A 23,911-nucleotide genomic window follows, 5' to 3' on the forward strand; every position below is an offset into this window, starting at 1 on the left:
CTGCTGATGATTACACATGCCCTGCAGGGTTTGTGCAGTCCCAGACTGCTGATGATTACACATGCCCTGCAGGGTTTGCGCAGTCCCAGACTGCTGATTATTACACATGCCCTGCAGGGTTTGCGCAGTCCCAGACTGCTAACTATTACACATACCTAAAATGGTTTGCACATTCCAATGCTGCTGCTTAGTACACGTACCGTATAAGACTTCCACAGACTAAGATCTGCTTATTGCATGTATCCTGTACAATTTACGCACTCTCATGCCATTGTTTATCACACATACCCTATATGATCTGCACAGTTCCTTGTTAAGATTTATGAATGACACCAAGCAACATGAAGGGGCATTAGGTAGGCGAACATAAACTTTGGTCAAAGAAACAGGGGGCGAACAAGGCAATGAGATGCAGGAAGGGAATTCCAGAGCTTTTTCAATTCACTGGGTATTGCTTTTTTAATTGCCCATCCCTAATTGCCCCTTGAGAGGTGAAGCATCTTCTTGGACCTCTCTAGTCTGTACAATACAGCTCTCATAATGGTAGCATTGTAAAACTGCTAGATTAGTGATTCAGATGATTGAATTAGAGACTTCAAGTTCAAATCCCACTGCAAAATGGGGAATGTAAATGAAGTCTGAGTTTCAAAGCTAGGATCAGTAAGAAGCTATCAGACGTGGTAATGAGAAATCTACTGACCGTACCTGGTCTGACCTGTATGTGACAAACATCCCTGGCAAAAGTCTGAAATGGCAGGGCAAGTCATACAGTTTGAGGGAATGGCTTCAAATGTCAACTGCATGAATTAATTTTTGTTTTAAAAGTTCCCATCAAGTATGATGGTCCAGGCAGCAAAACCAATGCTCCCCTAGTGCTGTTGGGGAGGGAATTCAATGACTTAGACCCAGCGACAATGAAAGAATGGCAATGCATTTCCAAGTCAGGATGATGTGTGAACCTGCAGGGTTTTGTTCATAGGCACTGACTGTCAATAACTTAGTGGTACATGTCTGATTTGCTCTCTCTAAGATGTTGAAAATAGAACAGTACAGGCCCTTCGACCCATAATGTTGTGCCGACATTTTATCCTGCTCAAAGATCTATTTAACCCTTCCATCCCACATAGCCCCCTCTTTTTCTATCATTCATGTGTCTATCTAAGTGCTTCTTAAATGTCCCTAATGTATCTGCCCCCACAACCTCTGCCGGCAGTGCGTTGCACACACCCACCACTCTCTGTGTCAAAAACATACCCCTGACATCCCCCTTATACCTTCCTCCAATCACCTTAAAATTATGTCCCCTTGTGTTAGCCATTGTCACCCTGGACAAAAGTCTCTGACTGTCTACTCGATCTATGTCTCCTGTCATCTTGTACACCTCTATCAAGTCACCTCTCATCCTCCTTCTCTCCAAAGAGAAAAGCCCTAGCTCACTCAGCCTATCCTCATAAGACATGCTCTCCAATCCAGGCAACATCCTGGTAAATCTCCTCTGCGCCCTCTCTAAAGCTTCCACATCCTTTCTATAATGAGGCGACCAGAACTGAACACAATACTATAGAGCTGCAACATCACCTCACGGCTCTTGAACTCAATACCCCGACTAATGAAGGCCAACACTCAGGAAAATTGTTGGTAATTCAAACTAACAACGAGAGGACTTTCTTAAATTAAAGAAAGCTTAAAGCAGAGAAGATAGCAGTCCGAATGCAGGCAATTGGTGTTAGTGCAAATGGGCAAAAAGGTCGGCATGGATGTGGTGGGCTGAAGGGCCAGGATTCTTACCATGGTATTAACCACAAACAGAGCCAGATGCCAGAACTTCCCACACCAAACAATGTTGTAACAGCACAGAGACATCCAACACAATCCTGAAACCCCTGTAGCACTAAAACAGCAATGATCATTCCTCAAAAAAAAGATCTGTGACAACATATTACGGTACAGATTATGGTTTGGGAGGTTGGTGTCTATTTAGATTACGGGGTAATCCTGCTGGTTATCATTGCAACATCAGCTTCAGCATCCCAATGTTTTTGCATTGATTTTGCTGTCTGAACCTTCATTCTTGATGGTGATTTTTTTTCACATTTAAAACTATTCCTTAAAATTGAGTGGCTTGCCCAAGCCATTTTAGAGTATTGCCATGGATTTTTGCAACAGATAGGTAAGATCAGTAGATTTCTCATCCAACAGCTTCCTACTGATCCTACCTTTTAAACTCCAGATTTCTTTTAAATTCATCATTTTACAGTGGGATTTGAAAAAGTCTCTGACTCATTCAACTGAATCGCTAATCTAGTAATTTAACAATGCTACCATTGTGTGAGTTGTAACTCTGACTGCTAGGATGGTTAGATTCTACCATTCTCTTGTCCAATTGTAATCTGATCGTTCTTTGCAATTTGGAAAGGAAAATCAGTGAAAAATAGTGGTCAATGTTAAGACCAAGAGGCTGGCCATACACAAACTGCAAACATAAGGTAACCAGATCTTTATAGGCCTGTGACCATCTATTCATGCATCTGGTATTGGTTTAGAGGTGCAGTGAAAAGATTTTTTTTGCGTGTTATCCAAGCAGATCACGCCATACATTGAGGTAGTAAAAAGAAAAACAGAATGCAGAATAGTGTTGCATTAACAGAAAAAGTGCAGTGCAGGTAGAAAAATAAAGTGCAAGGGCCTTGACGAGGTAGATTGGGAGACCAAGAATTCATCTTTAGTGTATGAGAGGTCCATTCAATTGTCTTATAACAATGGGATAGAAACTGTCCTTGAATCTGGTGGTATGTGCTTTCAAACTTTTCTATCTTCAGCCCCACAGGCAGGGGGAGAAGAGAGAATGACCGGAGTGGGAGGGGTCCTTTTTCGAGGCAGCAGGAAGTGTAAACGGAATCAGTGGAGGGGAGGCTGGTTTGCGTGATGGAATCTGCTGACAAATTGAACACATCATCACACTTTCTCTACAGCATGCACCCCTACTCCTGTCTGTGATGGGACAGTGGAAATTTTTACTGGCCTTACTCACATGTTAAAACTGGTGCTTGGAGGAACAGGCTCCACATTGTATAGCACTAACCCTCTGTAATCTCTTCCAACCCAATTTGTGCCCAACCCGTTTTTCTGGTTTTCTTCATTACACCATTGTGAGTTGTGCCTTGAACTACCCAACCCAAAGCATCAGTCTCCCTTCCTCAGCCTCTCCAACTCTCCCTCCTCCGACACCTCTGATCAAACTTCTGTCCATCTTTCTTAATAATTCTTCAGGTGTCTCTGTAAGAGTTTGTCTGAAAATGTTTAGAGTCAGAGTACTACAGCACAGAAAATGTTACCGTGAACCAATTCAGGTCATGTAATCGGGTTAAAGTCACTGTGGAAAAGTGATTTGATGTTGTTGCTGAGAAAAATTACTTACTTTAAAATTGCATTTCATAAAGTTCTCAAAATCAAGTGGATGAGAGCTCCTGAGATGCTAAGGTTAAGCAGTTTCTTGGAACATTTCTTAAGATGCCAGTGCAACAGCAAGTTTTGCATCAGTGTTTAGAAATAGATTGACAAAATACGTTTGGCGTCAATTAAATTTTTCATCCATTGCTGGTGTGGTCGGAAATACTGCCCTCTGAGGCTGAAGCTAACTTCCTAGAAATTAGTCAGTTATAGGCTCTGCTCTGAACACCATGACCGAGTTTCACAAGCAATTAAACTTCTTTGGGGTCTTATCATCTGAATTGATTGCAGATTTGCTTGCAGTCATGATATCCAATGTGTCTTTATCAAGATGCATCATATTGTCCCAGCAGGTTTATTAATTGTACACACAGGCGTCCAAGGCTTCTTCTCTTCAGACTGATGGGTAGGAGCTTGGTATATTCTTTCATCAACGTTTTGCAACTCAGACTGTTGCAAAGTTTGCAAGAATCACTTAGAAGTATTGATATTACAGGCAGAGATAAAAGACTGCAGATGCTGGAATCTGGAGCAACAAACAATCTGCTGGAGGAACTCAGTGAGTCGAGCAGCATCTGTGGGGGTGGGGGAAGGAATTGGACAATCCCACAGATGCTGCTTGACCCGCTGAGTTCCTCCAGCAGATTGTTTGTTGCATGATGTTACAGGCACTCTCTGTATTCATCGACTATCCTCTTCAAGTCATGGGTACTATAAAATCAAATTAAGTCAAAGGATCCAGACTTCTGGGTCATTGATCCGGAAACTTGAGTTCAAATCCCACCCCTGCATCTGATTTTAAAAACAATAGTAAATTAATGTTAAGTGAGAGTTAATTTGCACTGTTAATTAATAAAATAGTCTGAAGGAAAGCACTTTGCTATTAAATTTGAAAGATCCAAAGCATGTATCAGTAATGGTGACCATGGAACTATTGTTTTCTCTTATCCATTTAGTTCACCAGGAAATTTATCAGCAAGGGTAGGTGAGTCCAGACCCACCAATGTGGTTGAATTGCCTGCAAGGAACACTATTTGGGGCGATAAGGAAAGCACAATGAATGCAGGCCAGGTGGTGTTATAGACATTAATTAAAAAATACCATCCTGACAAGGTCATTCCTTCCAAATCCTGGAACTCCCCACCTGACTGTCAGAGGATTTTCCACAGATGGACCACAAGTAGTGACCCGCCACCATCTTCTCAAGGGCAAGTAGGGCTGGTCTATCAAAGTCTTGCTGAGTTGGGAGGGAGGAGTAGGAAGAGGGTGCAGAAGAACCTGGGCAAGCACTTCACTCCCATACCTTCACCGGCTTCCTGATGTCTTCACCTGGTGGTACAGATGAAGCCAGCAAGATCGTATTGTTATTAATGAGGCTCAGATGAAAATCTCCTGCCAGTCTCTGGTTCTGCTTACTCCAAGAAGTTAATTTGCCTCTGTGTGACTCTGGAGGCACAGCAGAAATAGTAAAGTATCAAGAGGATTCATTATATTTTTGTGGATTAAGCACTTCCACTAAGTATTATATGCATATGATTTTTAGGTCCAAATTTGGATGCATCTCTATTATTATCCTTAAGTGCTCCCTGGGGCGGAAACAAAGGATTGCAGTGCCGGTGTGTGGCATTTGCTAAAGATGCTGCAGTAACTTCTGAGGTTTAGTAATCTGATAGGTGAGGCAATTATATTCTGCAAATAGACTCTCTCTCCTCTCAGCCTATATCCTTAGCTTCTTCAAATACGTAACCTGAGTTTTACGGGCCCATGTTGTGACAGTGACTAAAGTAAATCCTACATTGTAAAGTGCTTTGAAATATTCTCAGCTGTATAGATGCAATCCATCTCTTTATAGCCAATGAAGTGGAGTCACATTGTGCAGAGCGAGGTCACATAAATATTAATCTGTGTTGGTGAGGCTGGCTGAGAGTTGGATTTGGACCAAGGCTCTAAGTGATCTTCATGGAATGTTACATTCATTCAATGAGGGCAAGCAGAATGTCAGTTTAATATTCCATCTAAAAAAGTTGCACCTCCAATAGTGTAGCACTCCCTCAGCTCCCCCACCCTGAGATGCCAACCCAAGTAATGTATGCAAGTCTCTTCGAGCCATAGAGTCACACAGCACAGAAAAAGGCCCTTCAGCCCAACTGGTCTATGTCCACCAAGATTTCCATTCAAACTAGTCCCATTTGCCTGTGTTTGGCCCATATCCCTCTAAACCTTCCCTATCCATGTACCTGTCCAAATGTCTTTTTTATATTGTAATTGTACCTGCCTCTACCACCTCCTCTGGCAGCTTGTTCCGTATATCCACCACCCACTGGATGAAAAAGTTGCCCCTCAGGTTCATATTAAATCTGTCCCCTCTCACCTTAAACCCAAGTCCTCTAGTTCTCGATTCCGCAGCCCTGGGGAAAAAGGCTGTGTGCACTCACCCTATCTATGCCCCTCATGATTTTATACACTTCTATAAAATCACCCCTTATTCTCCAACCCTCCAGTGAATAAAGTCCCAGCCTGTTCAACCTCTCTCCATAACTCAGTCCCTCGAGTCCTGGCAACATGCTTGTAAATCTCCTCCAGCTTAATGACATCCTTCCTATAGCAGGGTGACCAAAACTGAACACAATATTCCCAATGCAGCCTCACCAATGCCTTGTACAACTTGAGTGGGATTTGAACCTGAATCTGTCTCAGTTAAAGGTGACAGTGCTGCACAGTAAGCAGTAGAAAGGATGTCACAGTGAGAGCCTTGCAATGATAGGAGCCCCCCCATAATCCAAAGACTAGCAGAAATCTCCACCAATGGTTAATTCCAGGAGAGTTGCGTCAGAGGAGGGAAGGATGGATAAAACAGAGCAGTAATTAGAAAAATTACAGCAACATTAAGTTGAGGAAGAGACTGAAGTCCCTTTTATAAAATAACTGTCATTCTGTGTTACCCGGTGCCACTGAAATTCTTGTCTTCCCCAGCATCTTTCCCTTTGTATTTCTCTCTATAAACAAGTCTGGCAGCAGCCAGAATAAATCACCTAAATTGATGGTCTTTTGCTAAATCATCTGATAAAAGGTAGAGAGCAAACAACTTATTGAATTATTGCAGTTCAGCCCAGCCTGGGGGTCATTTCAGAAAACCACCTGTGATGTATGATATTTTCCAGTGAACTTGTGCAGTCTTAAGATTGCAGATACGGGTCCTTAGCGCATGGGATTATCAAATTATATGGTTATTCAGCACAGTAGCATAATGTTTGATCCACTCAGAATTTCTCTCATGCTCCCTGTATCAATCTAGCCCTCTAATCCTATGTTGTCTCAGCCAGCTTCCTTTCAATGTCTAATCTATTTGACCCAACTTCTCCCTGCAGTAATGAGTTACACATTCTCGCCAGCGCACAAGCAAAGGAAGTTCTTCTGAAGCCCCTGTTTGATTTCTTTATTAACTGCCTCTACTTCTGTTCGTTCATTGTGAAGATGTACTTTCTCCATCCACCATCAATATCTTGTATAATGTTATGTTGACCCTCAGCCTTCCCTGAGGCAAAGCTTCTGCCATCTGAGCAGCTTAGTGGTGTAGAAGTTCAGCTTCAGTCACTCACTCTCCCCTGTGACTGACCTCTTCCTGATATTCAGCTCCAATGATACTGCACTGAGCTCTCTGTTTACTGTTCTTGCTTCAGTTTAAGACTAATAGCTACTCTGAGAGTTCACTCCTGTGTGAGACTCACTTACCTTGAACTGTCCTCCTGGAGAGGAGGAGAGGAAACTGGGAGGTAAAAATTAGATGCCAACTCAACTGTTTTCACCAATGCAAAGGCCAGTAACCATGATTTGTATTTGCTTCCAGGTAGTATTCATTATAATGGGACTCTGTCATTTATCGGTTGCATTGAGACAAATACACATTGCCCTCTATCAATGCCACTGATGGAACATGTCGTTAATACCAGTCTCACTCAGGTGGAACTGGACACTATGATGAATGGTTTATTTGTTGTATCATATGATGCTACTGATGCATGGCGCAGAAGTAAAATTGTGCTTCATCTTGGCTTTTCATCTCCACAGGTGACTAAAATAAAACACAGTCGACTAGTCTTTCCTTAATAACCCTCCCTAGCTTTCAGAGCACTTTTACTTAGTTCCCCTGACTGGGAAGTGAATCACTCGTCACCAGTGATTTGCTTGGGAAGCCAGACAGTTCTCTTTTTGCCCTTCAATTATCTCCTCACCTCCCCCGCCCTATAGAGCGCTTGTGGCCAGATATGTTCCCAAGCCAAGGAAGTGGCAGTGATGTGGGAATGCTAGCATGCACTATTGGGGTGACAATCCGGAGACAGGAGTCCCATTAGATAGCCGAAGAATTTAAATTCAGTTAATTAAGGAATTAGATGGTAATTAAGGTGTGAAAGGATATAGAACAGTACAACACAGAACAGGGCCTTCGGCCCACAATGTTGTGCCGACATAGCTATTCCCTCCTACCGATGAAATGCCCATATCCCTCTATTTTCCTCTCATTCATGTGCCCATCCAAGCCCTTCTTAAAAGCCCCCAATGAATTTGCCTCCACCACCCTATCAGGCAACGCATTCCAGGCATCCACCACTCTCTCAGTAAAAAAAAACTTACCCCTCACATCTGTTCTGAACCTAACCCCTCTCACCTTAAATGCATGCCCGCTGGTATTGGATCGCTCAATAATGGGAAAAAGATATTGCTTGTCCATCCGATCTATGCCCCTCATAATTTTATACACTTCCAACCGATCACCCCTCAGCCTCCGCTGCTCCAGAGAAAAGAGCCCAAGTTTGCCCAGCCTCTCCTGATAGCATATGCCCTCTAATCCAGGGAGCATCCTAGTAAACCTCCTCTGCACCCTCTCTAAAGCCTCGACATCCTTCCAATAGTGAGGTAACCAGAAATGCACGCAATACTCTAAATGTGGCCTAACCAGAGTTCTATAGCAGATATAGGATATAGATCAGTTGCAGATATGGGCAGAGAAATGGCAGGTGGAGTTTAATCTGGGAAGAATGAGGTGTTGCATTTTGGGAGGTCAAATGTAGGGGGAAAGTATACAGTAAATACAAGACCTTTAATGGCCTTGATGTACAGAGGGATCTTGGGGTCCAAGTCCATAGCTCCCTGGAAGTAGCAACACATGTAGATAGGCTGGTAAAGAAGGCATACGGCATGCTTGCCTTCATGGGTTGATGCATTGAGTATAAGAGTCAGGAAGTCACGTTGTTGTATAAAACTTCGGTTAGGCTGCATTTGAAGTATTGTGTGCAGTTCTGGTTGCCCCATTTCAGGAAGGATGCGGAGGCTTTGGAGAGGGTGCAAAAGAGGTTCACCAGGATGCTGCCTAGATGAGAGGGAATTAGCTATAAGGAGAGGTTGGACAAACCTGGAGACACAAGAGATTGCAAATGCTGGAATCTGGAGCATCAAACGATCTGCTGGAAGAAATCAGCGGGTCGAACAGCATCTGTGGGAGGAAAGGAATTGTTGACATTTAGGTTCGAAACCCTGCATCAGTTTCTACAAAACAATAGCCTAGCAGATTATCAGAGTTTTACTGTAGTCTGTTTGACTCTTGCTGTTTGAAATATAATGGCAAGCCTCATAGTTACTTGTACCAAACCATAAGGATTACAGGGATTCAAGAGACCAGCTCATAACCAGCTTCTTCAGGGCAACGGAGGTCTGGCCATCCAATGCTGTGCACATTTTACAACAGTACTAAAGAAAAATATTGCAAGCACTGGAAATCTGAAATAAGAACAAAACTGCTGGAAATGCTCAACAAGTCAGACGGTATCTGTAGCCAGTGAAATGGAGCCCAAGTCAATGACTTCTCACTTGAATTTTGAAAGAAAGTATGAGAGACAAGCAGATGTCCTGTCAGAGAGAAGAACCAGAACTTTTTTCAATGTGGCCTCCCCAGGAAGAGACAAGGAAGTGAATTAAGCACAGATACAGAAGCAGAATACTGTGGGCACTGAAAATTGATGAACAATCACTCTGTTTCTCTCTCTGCAGAAGCTACTGACTGTTTCCAACAGTTTCTGCTTTAATTTGAGATGTATGTGCAGGTATTTATTATATATGGAAGTAATGTTGTTTTGCAGTAAAAACTGGAGTTGGAATTTGGCTGCAATGTGAATTGTATTCTTAAAGTTACATTCTGAGGAATTTCACTCCAGTGCACTAATCAATTTGTTTCCTTTAATAATCTAAAAGCAGGCAATGCCTATATACTTCTTGTCAGTCAATCATAGTCAAATTTCTCACTGATGATCAACAGCTATATTTTCATGAAGCCCAAAATAAATTTTGATTTAAAACAGATATTTAAAACATTAGAAAATCCATACAAAATGATTTAAATCCACCTTGTGTCCCTGTAACCAATCATCTGGTTATTTGCAGCTGACTCCAATTCCCAGGAAAACGTGACCTACTTTTAATGCAGCAGCCTGGTCACTTCCAGCCATTTCCAACATTAATTTTGTTACTGGAGATCTCTGTGCTCAGCCTCAGGCTGATTTATTCCCTGTGTTGACCCTGGCTCTTTCCCTGCCCCAGTCTCAGACCAAAGCAAAGCTTTCCCCCAACTTCACCTCTGAGCCAGAAAACACTAAGCAGGAGGAGTTGAGATCCAGAATGCAAACCTTCTGCATTAGCAGAAGTAAAAGCAACTATTAAAAATAACTACAAGAGCATGAAGTGCCAATGCACCGAAAAATCAACTTTACTGACAACAGCCCAAAAAAGCAAGCACAGCACAAGCACAGCCTGAAATAGCAACGTCAGGAAGTATCCACAGTCTGCTATTAATTTGCTGGCTCTTAAAGGACTAGCTCAAGTCCAACCTCAAGACAATACAGACATCATGAGCTCTTCCAAACTCGTCTTTAGAATCTATCACAGATCTGATAACATGACCGGTCTTAAAAGTGGAGAAGATATTCCAACATGAATCGTTTAAGGTGAACTTCTCCCTGGTCTGTCGGTTCTCAGATGAGGTGATCTTGACTGTTCTCAGTCAAGGTCTCGAAGAACAGAAGCTCACCACACTAAAACTGGTCTTTAATTGGCATCACACTGTTAGTTTCACTCAAGATAATAACATGGGGTGACGGAATACAAGAAGAAAACATTGCAAAAGACTCTTCTGAGAAGCTATAAAACAATTAAACCAAGAAATCAGCTATGCTTGTTAGCAAACAAGGATTTTAGTACCACATTAATTATAGCTCTTTTCAAAGATGCTCGCTCTTAAAATGATGTTCACAGAAACACAAAAGTAGGCACTTTGCCATGCTAATGCAAAACCAGCCTTTTTGCCCTTGCATCTCCCTTTTGTTCTGTATGTTTGTGTTTCCAGTGTGTACCTGTATTTCCCTGAATAGATACACCAATCCTGCCTTTTCTATTCCCTGTGGCACTGAACTGTTTCATTGGTTGTCTAGCGTCTCAGGAGGGTCCAGAGGTTGTAAAAGACTTTGTATAAATACAAGTCTTCCTTTTTCTTTCAAAGCCTTCCATGTTCCTACAGCTCCCTGCATAAAAAGAGGCCTCCTATCCTTCATAATCATCCTCTTAGATTTAAAAATATAAACATAAGAAGTAGGAGCAAGAGTAGGCTGTTCAGAGCCTACTCCACCCATCCCATACGATTATGGCTGATTATCCATCTCAATGCCATATTCTTGTGCTTTCCTCATACTCTCTGATGTCTTTTGTGTCTGGAAATCTAATTGTCTCCTTAAATATATTCAATGACTTGGACTCCATAGTGAATTTTGCAGGTTCACCACCTCTGAGTGAAGAAATATCTCCTCAGCTCAGTTTTAAAGATATTGCCCAGTATCCTAAAACGGTGACTTGTAGATCCCCCACCAAGAAAAAAAATGTTCCTCCCATCCAGTCTGCCGAGGCCTATTTCCCTCTCATTCTTGTAAACTCTAGCGAATGCAAGCCTAGTTGATCCAATCATGCTAAGGTCCTGCGATCCTCAGGAAGCAGTCTTGTGAATCTTCACTGCACTCTCTCTCTGGCAAGTACATCATTTCTTAGATAAGGAGGCCAAATCCACACACTATACTTTAGGTATGGTCTCAGCAAGGCCATATATAACTGTAGCAAGAGATGCCCTGCTCCTGTGCTCAAAACCTCGTGTAATGAAGGTGAACATACCATTTACCTTTTTAACTGCTTGCTACACCCACACGTTTCCTTCCAGTGACTTGTGTACAACGTCACCCTGGTCCTTCTGCATCTCAACGTTTCCCGATCTTTCACCATTTAAATAATACTCAACCTCTCTGATTTCCCTACCAAAGAGGACCACTTCATATTTCGCCATGTTACGCTGCATCTGACAGTCACTCCTTGTCACTGACTGGCTAACCAAAGGAAGCAGTCTTGAATTTGCTAGAAATACTCAGCAGGTCAAGCAGCAACTACAGAGAGAGAAACAGGTCAGTGCTTTAACTTGATGACCCTTGATCAGAACTGGGAAAGGACTGACGCAGGATCAGCTTACAACTTTTGCCTACGCTGGTGCTATTTGACTTGCTAAGTTCTTCCAGTGTTCTGTTTTTCATTCAAGATATCACGGACTCTGAAAATCTGAAATAAAATCAGAAATGCTCATTAGCTGAAGTCGTTGATCTCTGAGTTCACAAGGTTATAACATGCTCAGAAAAATAGTCTCTGTCTTTCACCTTATGAAAACACTGCCTGATCTAAAAGTGTCTCATTAACTTTCCTCTTAGTCTTTAGGAACTAGTTCCAGCATACAGGGTCTCATCCCTAAATGATTTTTCATCTCCCAACACCCTTTATTCTCTCAATATCCCTTTGTTGATCAATGCAAAATCATTTGACTCCATAGGCATTACCTTAACTAATCAGACAGTGCAGCACTAAAGAGCAAAGCTCTGCTCTCCTAATAATAGCAATGTGGGCAAAAGCATTTTTAATAAAATAGATTATAGCTTGAGATGCTGCCCTTGGGAGAATGACGATGGCAGTAATTCAGAGACCTATCACAAAGCCCTTCCTAATGTATAAATAATATTGCTAACACTGCATTTTAAGATGGAGGAGATGCATTAGCTCTTCATTCTGCAAAAAAAGTACATCTCCTCCACGGAAACTTGGAAATTTGGCAGTTCCAAATTTAATTTGCGTACTTAGTGAAAATGGCTTTTGCTTCAGATTACAACTGAAGACATCTGACGTTGTGTTAGTTCCCCTGCTCCAGAGTGTACCCACCTTGTGCTTTCACTCCAACTTTACAAGATCTCTTTGCACACAGTCTATTCACCAATGCCACTCCAATACTTTTCATCTCCCAGTTAAAACCCTTCATAAACTTAAACTCATTTAAAAAGTAAGGTTTGCACTTATAAATACCTTTCACAATATCCCAGTGATTATAGCCAATTAACGTAACAGTTTGCATTCAGAAAGCTCCTGCAAATAGTGATGTGATTATGATTAAACAGGTTGTTTTGGAGATGTTGAATGAGTGATACACAGAGACCTGGACACCAGCAACAATTGTTCCTTAAAGTAGCACTTTTCACACCCTTCTGAGAGTAGAGGGGGCCATGGCTTCACATCACATCTAAAGGACAGTGCCTCCAGTAGTGCAGCATCTCGTCAGTACTGCCTGGAGTGTTGGTGTACCCCAGTAACATACCGCTTCTGACCCTGAGGCTAGACAGCTACTCATTTGGACACAGCTGACCTAACTCTGTTGCTTTTTCTTAATTCCCCATTGTTCTGTTATATATAAACACAAAAACATAGAAACTAGAAGCAGGAGTAGACCATTCAGCCCATCAAGCCTGCTCTGCTATTCAGTATGATCATGCCTGGTCATCCATATTCAGTAGCCCAAACCCTGCCCTTTCTATCCATTCATTACCTCTTTAGCCATTAGTATTACATCCAATTCCTCCTTGAATATATTTAATGATTTTTGCCTCCACTGCCATCTTTGGTAGAGAACTTCACGGGCCCACCACTCTTCGGATGAAGACATCTCTCCTCATCTCTGTCCTAAGTGGTCTACCCCATATCCTTAAGCTGCAAACCCCTGGTTCTGGACTTCCCCACCATGCGGAGCATCTTCCCTCAGATTAAGAAGAACAAAAACTGCATGCCATACTTGAGGTGTAGTTTCACCAAGGCCCTGTACAGAAAGACATCCTACTCCTGCATTTGCTTCCTTTATGAAGGCCAACATAGCATTTCCTTCTTTAATCGTCTACCCCCCTGCATTCTAACTTTCATCAACTGGTGAACAAGGACACTCGGGTCTTGCCGCACCTTCCCCTTTCCTAATCTCTAGCTGTTCCTATAATAATCTGCCTTCCTGTTTATGCCACCAAAGTGAATAACCTCCTGGTTATCCACATTATACTGTGTCTGCCCCTCACACAACTGTCCGGCCTCTCTGCATCCTCCACATACCTTACGCTCCCACCCAGCTTTGTGTCATCAGCAAACTTGGAGATTTTACATCCACTTTCCCTCATCTTGATCAGTAACTTGTATTGTGAATGCTAGGTTCAAAAACTGAACCCTGCAATACCCCACTGGTCACTACCTGCCACTTGGAAAAGAACTTGTTTATCCCTATTCTTTGTTCCCTGTCTGTTGACTGATTGTCTGTGCATGCCTGCCTTACATAGAACAGTACAGCACAGTACAGGCCCTTCGGCCCACTATGTTGTGCCGACGTTTTATTCTGTTCTAAGATCTATCTAACCCTTCCCTCCCACATACCCCTCCGTTTCTCTATCATTCACGGGTCTATCTAAGAGTCTCTTAAATGTCTCTAATGTATCTGCCCCCACAACCTCTGCCAGCAGTACGTTCCACGCACCCACCACTCTTTGCGTAAAAGAACTTACCCCTGATATCCCCCTTATATTTTCCTCCAATCGCCTTAAAATTATGCCCCCTCTTGTTAGCCATTGTTGCCCTGGGAAAAAGTCTCTGACTGTCCACTCGATCTATGCCTCTTATCATCTTGTACACCTCTATCAAGTCACCTCTCATCCTCCTTCTCTCCAAAGAGAAAAGCCCGAGCTCACTCAACCTATCCTTACAAATATGCATAGATAAACATAGATACATTCATACAGACAATGACATTGTCTCTGTTTGGCCTATCTTTACGAAAAAAAACCTCCAGACCAGAAAAAACTGAGGGTCTAGTGAGAGTGACGAACTAAAGGTAATCAGTATTAGTGGAAATGGTGTCAGGGAAATTGATGGGATTGAAGACCAATAAATCCCTAGGGCATAATAGTTTACACCCTAGAGTACTTAAGGAAGTAGCAGTAGAAATTGTGGATGCACTGGTGTTCATTTGCTATCTTTGTTTATCTGCCTCTTAGATTAATGCCTTCGGATTGGAGAGTAGCTAATGTAACCCCGCTATTGGAAAAAAGGGAGTGGGAAAATGGCAAATTATAGCCCAGTTAGCCTAATATCATTAATGAGAAAATGCTAGAGTCCATTATTAAAATTGTAACGGCAAAGTATTTGGAAAACAGTGACAAGATCTGGCAAAGTCAATAAGAATTTACAAAATGGAGATTATGCTCAATAAATTTACTGGAAATTTTTAGAACGTACCTAATAGAGTGGATGTGGGAGAGCCAGTGGATGTGGTGTATTTGGACTTTCTGAAGGCTTTTGATTAGTTTGCGTGGAATTGGGAGTAATATTAATCCTGGGTTTACCGACACACAATGGCTGCCAGTCTGGCAATGCCCTGATGTTAAAATTCTCCTAGTTCTTCCCTTCTCTCTATGACCTTGAATGCTCCTTGTCGCTGTAACTTCTCCAACCCAACAATCCTCTGAGATCTCTGTGTCCCTCCAAATCCAACCTCACGATCATCCACATATTTCTGTCACTCTGCCGTTGACAGTTGTGCCTTCAACTGCCTAGCCTGGAGCTCTGGAATTCCCTCCCTGAACCTCTCCACCTCTTGCCCCTCCTTTCAGATGTTCCTTAAAACCCACGAGTTTACTCAAGCTTTGGGACAATTGTCCTAGGTTTTGTGGCTCAGTGCCAAATTATGTTTGATATCACTCAGTAAAGAACTTGAAACATGTTAAAGCACTACAGGGACTACGTATGTGTGAGCTTCTATTGTTTACAAAACATTTTAATAGATCTTTAAAGAAAACTCAAGCTTTTCCACCTGCAAAGAATATGGTTATGTATATTTGTGTGTGTGTGTGTGCGTGTGTGTGCGTGTGTGTGTGTGTGTGTGTGTGTGTGTGTGTGTGTGTGAGAGAGAGAGACAATATCATTGTCTGTATGAATGTATCTATGTTTATCTATGCATATTTGTCTGTATTAGCATTTTGAGTGTTGTGTATGTGCATGCCTGTATATGTCGGCATCTGTACTTAATCAGTGCTACTGCATGTGTCTTTCTGAGTTTGTGTGTGTGTATACATCTGTCTATATATATGTGCATCTGTATTTATTGGTGGATAGCTTGTGTGTCCTTGTGAGTGTGCATGTGTGTTTGTATGCATGTGCATCTGTATTTAGTACTATGAAATGTGTGTCTATCTTCCTGCATGTGTGTGCATCTGTATTTATCAGTGGGTTGTGTGTGTGTGTGTGTCTGTGTCTGTGTCTGTCTGTCTTCATATGTGTGCATCTGTATTTCTTAGTGTGTAGCTTGTGAATCTGTGTGAGTGTGCATGTGTGTCTGTACCTATGTGTATGTGCATCTGTATTTGTCAGTAGGTATTGTGTGTGTGTGTGTTCAGATTCAGATTAGTTTATTGTTATATACACCAGGCTACAATGAAATTCCTTGCTCACGGAGTAACAGTATACACGTCTCTGTCTGATGCATGTATGTACACATTCATATGTGATAGTAGGTAACATGTGTGTCTTCATGTATCTTTGTGTTTGTCTGTCTGTTGTGTGTAGTGTGTAAACGTGTGCAGTGGCTACCAGTATTGGGGATGTACTTTAATGTATATACAGGCAGGAATGGGGTCTTAAGTCACCTAGAGAACACAGCATCAAAACAGGTTCTTTGCCTCACAAAATCCATGCTGACCACCAAGTAGCCACTTGCACTAATCCCATTTACCAGCACTTGGCCCTCAGCCTTCCACGAGTTGGGGATTCAAGTTGCTCATCCTGATACTTCTTTGTTGTGAGAGTCTCTGTCCCCACCATCCCATTATGCAGTGCGTTCCAGGTTCCACCCACCTTCTGGGTGAAAATGTTTATGTGTGAAGCTCTCAACTGATGAAGTTACAGCACATGAGTTATGTAGAAGCAGTGTGGGAAAACAAAGCTGTTATTAAGAAAACAAATTATGTTTCTCTTCACACAGATGCGGCCTGACCTGCTGAGTATTTTCGGTGTTTTCTGTTTTTGTTTTAGATTTCCGTCACCTAGTTTTTTATGGTTTGCACTTTCATTTTTGTAGCAACTTTCCCAGCCGCTGTGCTTTTCAGCCAATGAATCGCGTCTGCAGTGCAGTCAGTATTGTAATGTGGGAAATGCAGCAGCCAGTGTGTGTACAGCAAGCTCCCACAAACACCAGTCATGACAATGGACAGTAAGCAGAAATCTATATAAATGCAGATGCTGGAAATCTGAAATAAAACCAGAAAGTACTGGAAACACTTAACGGGTCAGGCAGCATTAGCGGAAAGAGAAACAGTCAGCACTTCAGGTCAGACCCCCTATCTGATGTTATGTATTAGCTGAGGGATAAATACTAAGATAAGGTTTCTTTATTAGTCACATGTACATTGAAACACACAGTGAAATGCATCTTTGCGTAGAATGTTCTGGGGGCAGCCCGCAAGTGTCGCCACACTTCCGGCGCCAACATAGCATGCCCACAACTTCCTAACCTGTACGTCTTTGGAATGTGGGAGGAAACCGGAGCACCCGGAGGAAACCCATGCAGGCACGGGGAGAACGTACAAACTCCTTACAGACAGCGGTGGGAATTGAACCCGGGTCGCTGGCGCTGTAATAGCGTTATGCTAACCACTACACTACTGTGCCGCCTGGACATCATTGATAACTCTCCGTCTCTTTATTAAAATAGTGTGTTGGATCATTTCCATGCAGCTGAGGGCCCATGAGGAACCTTGGTTTAATACCTCTTTCAAAAGTCAACACAATGGATAGTGTAGCACACTTTCAGTCCTGCACTAGAATGTCAACTCATTCTGGGCTCAGGTTTCTGGACTAGAACCTGAACCCAAAATCTTCTGACTTAGTGACTGCTAGCACTGAAGAATGGTTGACAACATAAATTACTAGATCAGACTGCCTCCCCAACACCCGGCCTATGCTCTCTCTGTGTTAGGAGAATATCCTGCTGTGGAACATGAGTCCTAGCTACAAGCAGATGCAAGATTAGTTGTGAATGAAAGAAAATCAAAGCCAGGCCTTCAAATTAATCTGAATCCTGGTCTGTTCTCCTGCTGAGTGAAGCTTTAACAACAGGTGAATTGTGTGGAAGCGAGTTACACACCGAATGAAAGATAATTTGGCTAAGAATTAACCGACATCAGCTTTAATACAAAAAGACATAGATTGTTTTTTTTTGATTGTGCCATTCCTTTCATGGGTTAGGAAGTCCAAAGACTGGGCATTCTCACAGCAAGGTCTTCACGCTGTCCTTTTAGAGGCACAGAATAAGGCCATTCAGTTCATTGTATCTACACTAACTGAAAAAGCACTATCCAGTCTAATGTCACAGCTTTTTGTCCGTCACCCTGTAGACTTTTCATCTGGGTACAGAATCAGAATAAGATTTATTATCACTGACTTACATGATGTGAAATTTGTTGTTTTGCAGCAGCAGTACAGTGCAAAGAGATAAAATTACTATGAATTACAAAATAAATGAATAGTGCCAAAAAGTGGAATAATGAGGTAGTGTTTATGGGTTCATGGACCATTCAGAAACCTGATGGCTGAGGGGAAGAAGCTGTTCCTAAATCATTGAGTGCTGGTCTTCAGGCTCCTGTACCTCCTCCCCGATGATAGTAATGCGAGGAGGGCATGCCCAGGACGGTGAGGATCCTTAAAGATGGATGCCACCTTCTTGAGGCACCGCCTCTTGAAGATGTCCTCGATGATGGGGAGGGTTGTGCCCGCGATGGAGTTGGCTGAGTCTACAACCTCTGCAGCCTCTTGCGATCCTGCGCACTGGAGCCTCCATACCAGGCGGTGATGCAACCAGTCAGAATGTATGTTTCAAATTTGGTGAGTAAATCTGCCTTTTAGGCTGTGAGGTCCAGACCCCAACACTCTGGCTGAGAACATTTCTCTCCAACTTCTCTCAAATCCTCCACCAGTTACCCCAGGTCAGTGCCCCATGTTATTTGTGGGACAAATGGAGTTCTTCTATGCACTCTCTCTGAGTCCCTTTCTTTATCCCAGTTAGTCTGTTATCTTATGTTGTGTTCTCTTCCAGTATAGGTCAGTGTGGGTCACAGCAGTCTGTTTGCTCAACTGAGGGCATTCACTGTCTTCAGGGAGCAACGCACGAAACGCTGGAGGAACTCAGCGGATAAGGCAGCATCTATGGAGGAAACGGACAGTCGGCGTTTCGGGTCGAGACCCTTTATCTGGACTGCCTTCATCTGGGTTGTCCAGTTCCCTCCGTAGATGCTGCCTGACCTGCTGAGTTCCTCCAGCATTTTTGTGTGTTGCTTCAGATTGCAGCATCTGCAGTCTTCGTGGACTTCAGGGCATGCACCCAGATGACACTTGCCAGCATGACTGTTAGACTAAGGATGTACACATCATGGTAAAAGGAGTTAAAATAAATCCTGTGGGTCACTGTGCTCATTAAGGTGGATCACACTCTCAAAATAAGGGGCCGGTCAGTTGGAACGGAGAGGAGAAGGAATTTCTTCACCCACAGGGTAGTGGATCTTGTTAAGGGCTATGTTAAGGGCTGTGGAGGCTCAGTCACTGGGTCTATTAAAGAGTGGTAAGTGAGGGAATGGAGGGATATGGGGTTATTGTAAACCAGTGTTATTGTAAATATGGGGTTTGGTACATGGATACGAAAGGCTTAGAGGGATATGGATTAAACACGGGCAAATGGGACTAGCTTAGATGGGCATCTTGGTCAGCATGGACGAGTTGGGCTGAAGGGCCTGTTTCCATGCTGTATGACTCCATGGCGAGTGCAGCAATGTGGTACTGAGGTAAAGGATCAACCGTCACAGCAGATATAGGGCAATCATGTGGTTCTACGACGAAAGGGACCACAGACATTCTTGTCTCGAGGGCAGGGAGTTGTCAGAGTAGGTCCACAATTAATGGCCTGAAGCACGTGGTTAGCATCATCTTGGTCAACAGTGGAGGGGGCTGAAAGGGCTGGCTGGCTTTCTTCTGCCATTTCTTATGTTTTTGTGCCTGTATAATACCATGGTGTTGATTTAGGGTCCACTCCTTCTTCTACTCTGATGGCCTTATGTGATATCACTTTCAACGATGCCAGTATGGATCAAATTAATATTCACTGAACCACCATGGCCTAGTCCACTGATTCCTCCAGTCTTGTCTTTCATTGTCAATGACTGCACCCAGGTGATAGTTAGTGCAGGCTCCAAGCAGCACAGTGATCACCTTGGGAAAATTCCCAGACTGTGGGCAGAGCTGTAAATTGTCTCACACTTCTTACCACTTTCCCAAGAAAGGTTGCAAAATGATTTGGACAGAATAGCTGAAAATATTAATGCTGAAACTGAGCTCGGTCTAACCTGTCAGAGCTGTGATGGTCTCACAGTGAGGGAGCTGTGCCTGTACATTTGAATAAAGCTTGGAGTGTCTGCAGGGTTGGCTGTGTAGTATTGTACATGCACGTGAACATAAGAAATGGCAGCCATCCAATTCTTTGAGCCCGCTATGCCATTGATCAAGATTATGCTTATCCAGTGCTTCAAACCATTAATTGTGGACTTGCTCAGACAACTCCCTTCCGTTGAATCAAACCTGCCTGTGGTTGCATTGACAGGACTGAATCGTGTCTCCAGGAGTTAAACATTAATCTCCTGGATACTTCCAGACTCAAACCTGGGAGATAAGTCACACACAGTGTGACAGGACGATAGTGGATGCTGGAGTGGGAGAACATTAAAAAGATTATGGAGACCTTTATCCTCAGATGCATCTGCTAAAGGTGCAATTTAGCAGTGTTTGTGTTATACTCCACTTCTGAAATTCAGTTCCGTTGAACTCAATGCATGCAGCTAACTACATTGTGTATTTAAAGTCAAAGTTGAGTTTATCGTCAGATGCACAAGTACGTGTATGCACAGGTGCAATGAAAAACTTGCTTGCAGCAGCATCACAGGCACATAGCATCAGATAAGCAGCATTCACAAGAAAACATAAATTAAACACATTTTTTACAAGAAATAACACAATTAGAACAAAAAAAAGGTCCATCTTAGTGCAAAGTGATCAAAGTGGTCAATAGGGTTGCTAAACTGTAGTGATTAGGGTTGTGCAGGTTAGTTCAATAACCAAATGGTTGAAAGGAAGTAGCTGTTCCTGAACCCGGTGGTGTGGGACTTCAGGCTTCTGCACCTCCTGCCCAGTGGTAGCTGTGAGAAGATGGCATGGCCCAGATGGTGGGGGTGATGGTGATGATGGATATTGCCTTGTTGAGGCAGCGCCTCCTGTAGATACTACTGATGGTGGTGAGGGATGTGCCCGTGATGTATTGGGGAGAGTCCACTACTCCCTGCTGCTTATTGTTTTCCTGCGCATTCGAATTGCTGTACCAGACCATAATGTAACCAATCAGGATACTTTCAACAGTACATCTATGGAAGTTTGTCCGAGTGTTTGGTGACAAGCTGAACCTCCTTAACCTTCTCAGAAAGTAAAGATGCTGGCACACTTTCCTTGTGATTGCATCTATGTGCTGGGCCCAGGCCAGGTCATCCAATATGTTAACGCCCAGGAATTTAAACTCTCATTTTTGTTTAATGCATTTAATTGCAGCAAAATTTGCAGTGTGTGAGTTTGTTCAAATGTTAAATGATAGGAGAAATAGGTAAAGGATACATTAGGGACATTTAAGAGACTCTTAGATAGACACATGAATGATAGAAAAATAGGGGGCTATGTGGGAGGGAAGGGTTAGATAGATCTTAGAGCAGGATAAAATATCGGCACAACATTGTGGGCCGAAGGACCTGTACTGTACTGTAGTGTTCTATGTTCTAGATGTCAAGTTTATTGTCATGTGCTCAAGTACGGTGAGATACAGGTACAATAAAAAACTTGCTTGATGAAGCCTAAATTTGTCTAGCCTTTTTTTTGTGAGGTAGTTTGCTTCATTTTGACTGCTTCTATTTGTTCTTCTTTCCCCTCAGATGTTGGTCTTCGGGAAGGGCCTGTCACCCCCGCCTCAACCCATCCGTCAGAGCTCGGTCAAACAGCTCAGGACATTGAGGAGCATCAAGCAAAGCAAGATCCCACAGAGCCTCCAAGTGATGACCGCCCTGAGCCCAGCCTCCTGGAGGCGGTCTTGCAGAAGAAAGATCTGCTGCGCCGGGAGTTTCTGCTCCTGCCTTCTGCCATTCCTGGCGGACTTACGATGCAGCCTCTCCCGCAGAGGCAGCAGCTTCCTTCTGCGAGGCAGGTGGAGGTGCTCCGCAAGCACCTGAGCACCAGAGGCATGTCGGCAGGAGTTCTTGGTACCGAGCCGGGAACCCCGCCTCCGTCGTCACCGAGGGTTCTCCCTCCAGACCCCACCCTTCGTTCCTCTCCCGCAGCCCCTCAGGTGGTGAAAGGGAGGCTGGGTAGCGGGGGAGATCTGTTGACCGTCGACGAGGGAGTTCACCGCACCGCGTTGGCAGGGCCAACATCACCGCCCAGTCCTGGTGATCGCCAGGCGACGAGGGAGCCATCTGCCCACCTTGCACCCTACACCATGGATCCAACCAATTTGATCAGCTCACAGCCCAGGCCCCAGACACACTCTGGCCCCAGCAAAGACGTCCCACCAGAAGGCTTGGACACCCCCTTTGCCGACCGACAGACAGCGCCCCTAGCCGCGGTTCATCCTGGGAAGATCTCCGAAGTGGGTGGGATGGAGATGACGACGCAAGGAGGCATAGACACAAGCACCACGACCATCGTAACAACAACTGTGACCACTTCCCTGCCAACCACAGGTAGAGTCAGCGATGGCCTGCATTTACATAGCACCTTTAATGTTGTAGAGCACCACTGGGGTGTAACTCAGGCAAAACATGCAGCTGCACAATCTATTACATGAGTTGGCCATCGGTTTAACTATAGAGGTAGATCTCAAAGAATCACAGGAGCAGAGAATTACTATGGCTTTGTACGAGACCACTCCACCCATCGAATATGTACAGGCTCTTCAGTCAACCCCATTCTTCCCCTAGACTAGTTGTATGAGAAAGAGGGTGTTTGGTGAAATTGAATGATCAAAGCATCACTCAGGTCCACTCCCATCATCAAAGGTTTATTGTTTTATACTGATAGGGAGCAAGCTGTTGGTTATCCCAAGAAAGTCCCTGGTTGAACAAAACAAATCAGACACCTATACATTCACTCACAGACCAATCAAGATGTAATCTGATACCAATATATTAATCCAATCAAGTTAATAATTAACAAAAAAAAAACAGACTGCTGGAGGAACTCAGTAGGTCAAGCAGCATCTGTGGAGGCAAGGGGATGGTCAACATTTTAGGTCAAGATCCTGTATCAGGACTTGATGTGGTCAATGTGAAGGCTGGTTGGGTGAAAGGTGAGGACCAAGGGAACTCTATCTCTGTGCTGTCTGGATGGAAGAGTCAAGAGCAGAAGTCCGGGAAATGGAGGAAATACAAGTGAGGGTTCCCTCAACCACAGTTGAGGGGAAACCACATTTCCTGAAAAAAGGAGGACATTTCAGATGCAGAGTCCTGCTCTATTTTTAGGTTTACTAAACTTGAGGTAGTGAAATTGTAAAATATAACAGTACAGGTGAATTGATTATTCTGTGGCTGGGTTAGAGTCAAAATGTCCTGCCCTTTCCTCCATGCTGACCGAGGTGGCAGAGTGAGGGCGGAACCTCAAGGCACACTGCTCAGACCTGCCCGGGTGCACCAACCTCTGGTGGATCTGAAGCCCAACCAGGCCACTGAAGACTCACTTAGCACAGTGGATCCAATCTCAGGTTGTGCTGGACACTCAGAGAGTCATAGAGTAATACAGCATGAAACCAGGCCCTTCAGCCCAACTCGTCCATGCCAACCATGGTGCCCACCAAACTAGTTCTATTTTCCCACGTTTTGCCCATATTCCCTCTAAACCCTTCCTATCCATGTACTTATCCAAATGTCTTTTAAATGTTGTTATTGTACCTGCCTCGACCACT

The 23,911-nt window shown here is 43.5% G+C and overlaps 1 protein-coding gene across 2 annotated transcripts in view; it reads left to right on the forward strand.

The window, feature by feature from the left end:
• The window catches only part of LOC127579662 (seizure 6-like protein), a 213,451-nt gene that overhangs the window by 87,763 nt on the left and 101,777 nt on the right, over positions 1 to 23,911 (forward strand). For both annotated transcript variants that reach the window (XM_052032610.1, XM_052032611.1), the window contains exon 2: positions 21,891 to 22,694. In XM_052032610.1, the coding sequence (XP_051888570.1) occupies positions 21,891 to 22,694 (804 nt within the window). The remainder of the gene's footprint in view (positions 1 to 21,890; positions 22,695 to 23,911) is intronic.

This window comes from Pristis pectinata, chromosome 17 (genome assembly GCF_009764475.1).
Source record: "Pristis pectinata isolate sPriPec2 chromosome 17, sPriPec2.1.pri, whole genome shotgun sequence".
NCBI classification, from domain to species: Eukaryota; Metazoa; Chordata; class Chondrichthyes; order Rhinopristiformes; family Pristidae; genus Pristis; species Pristis pectinata.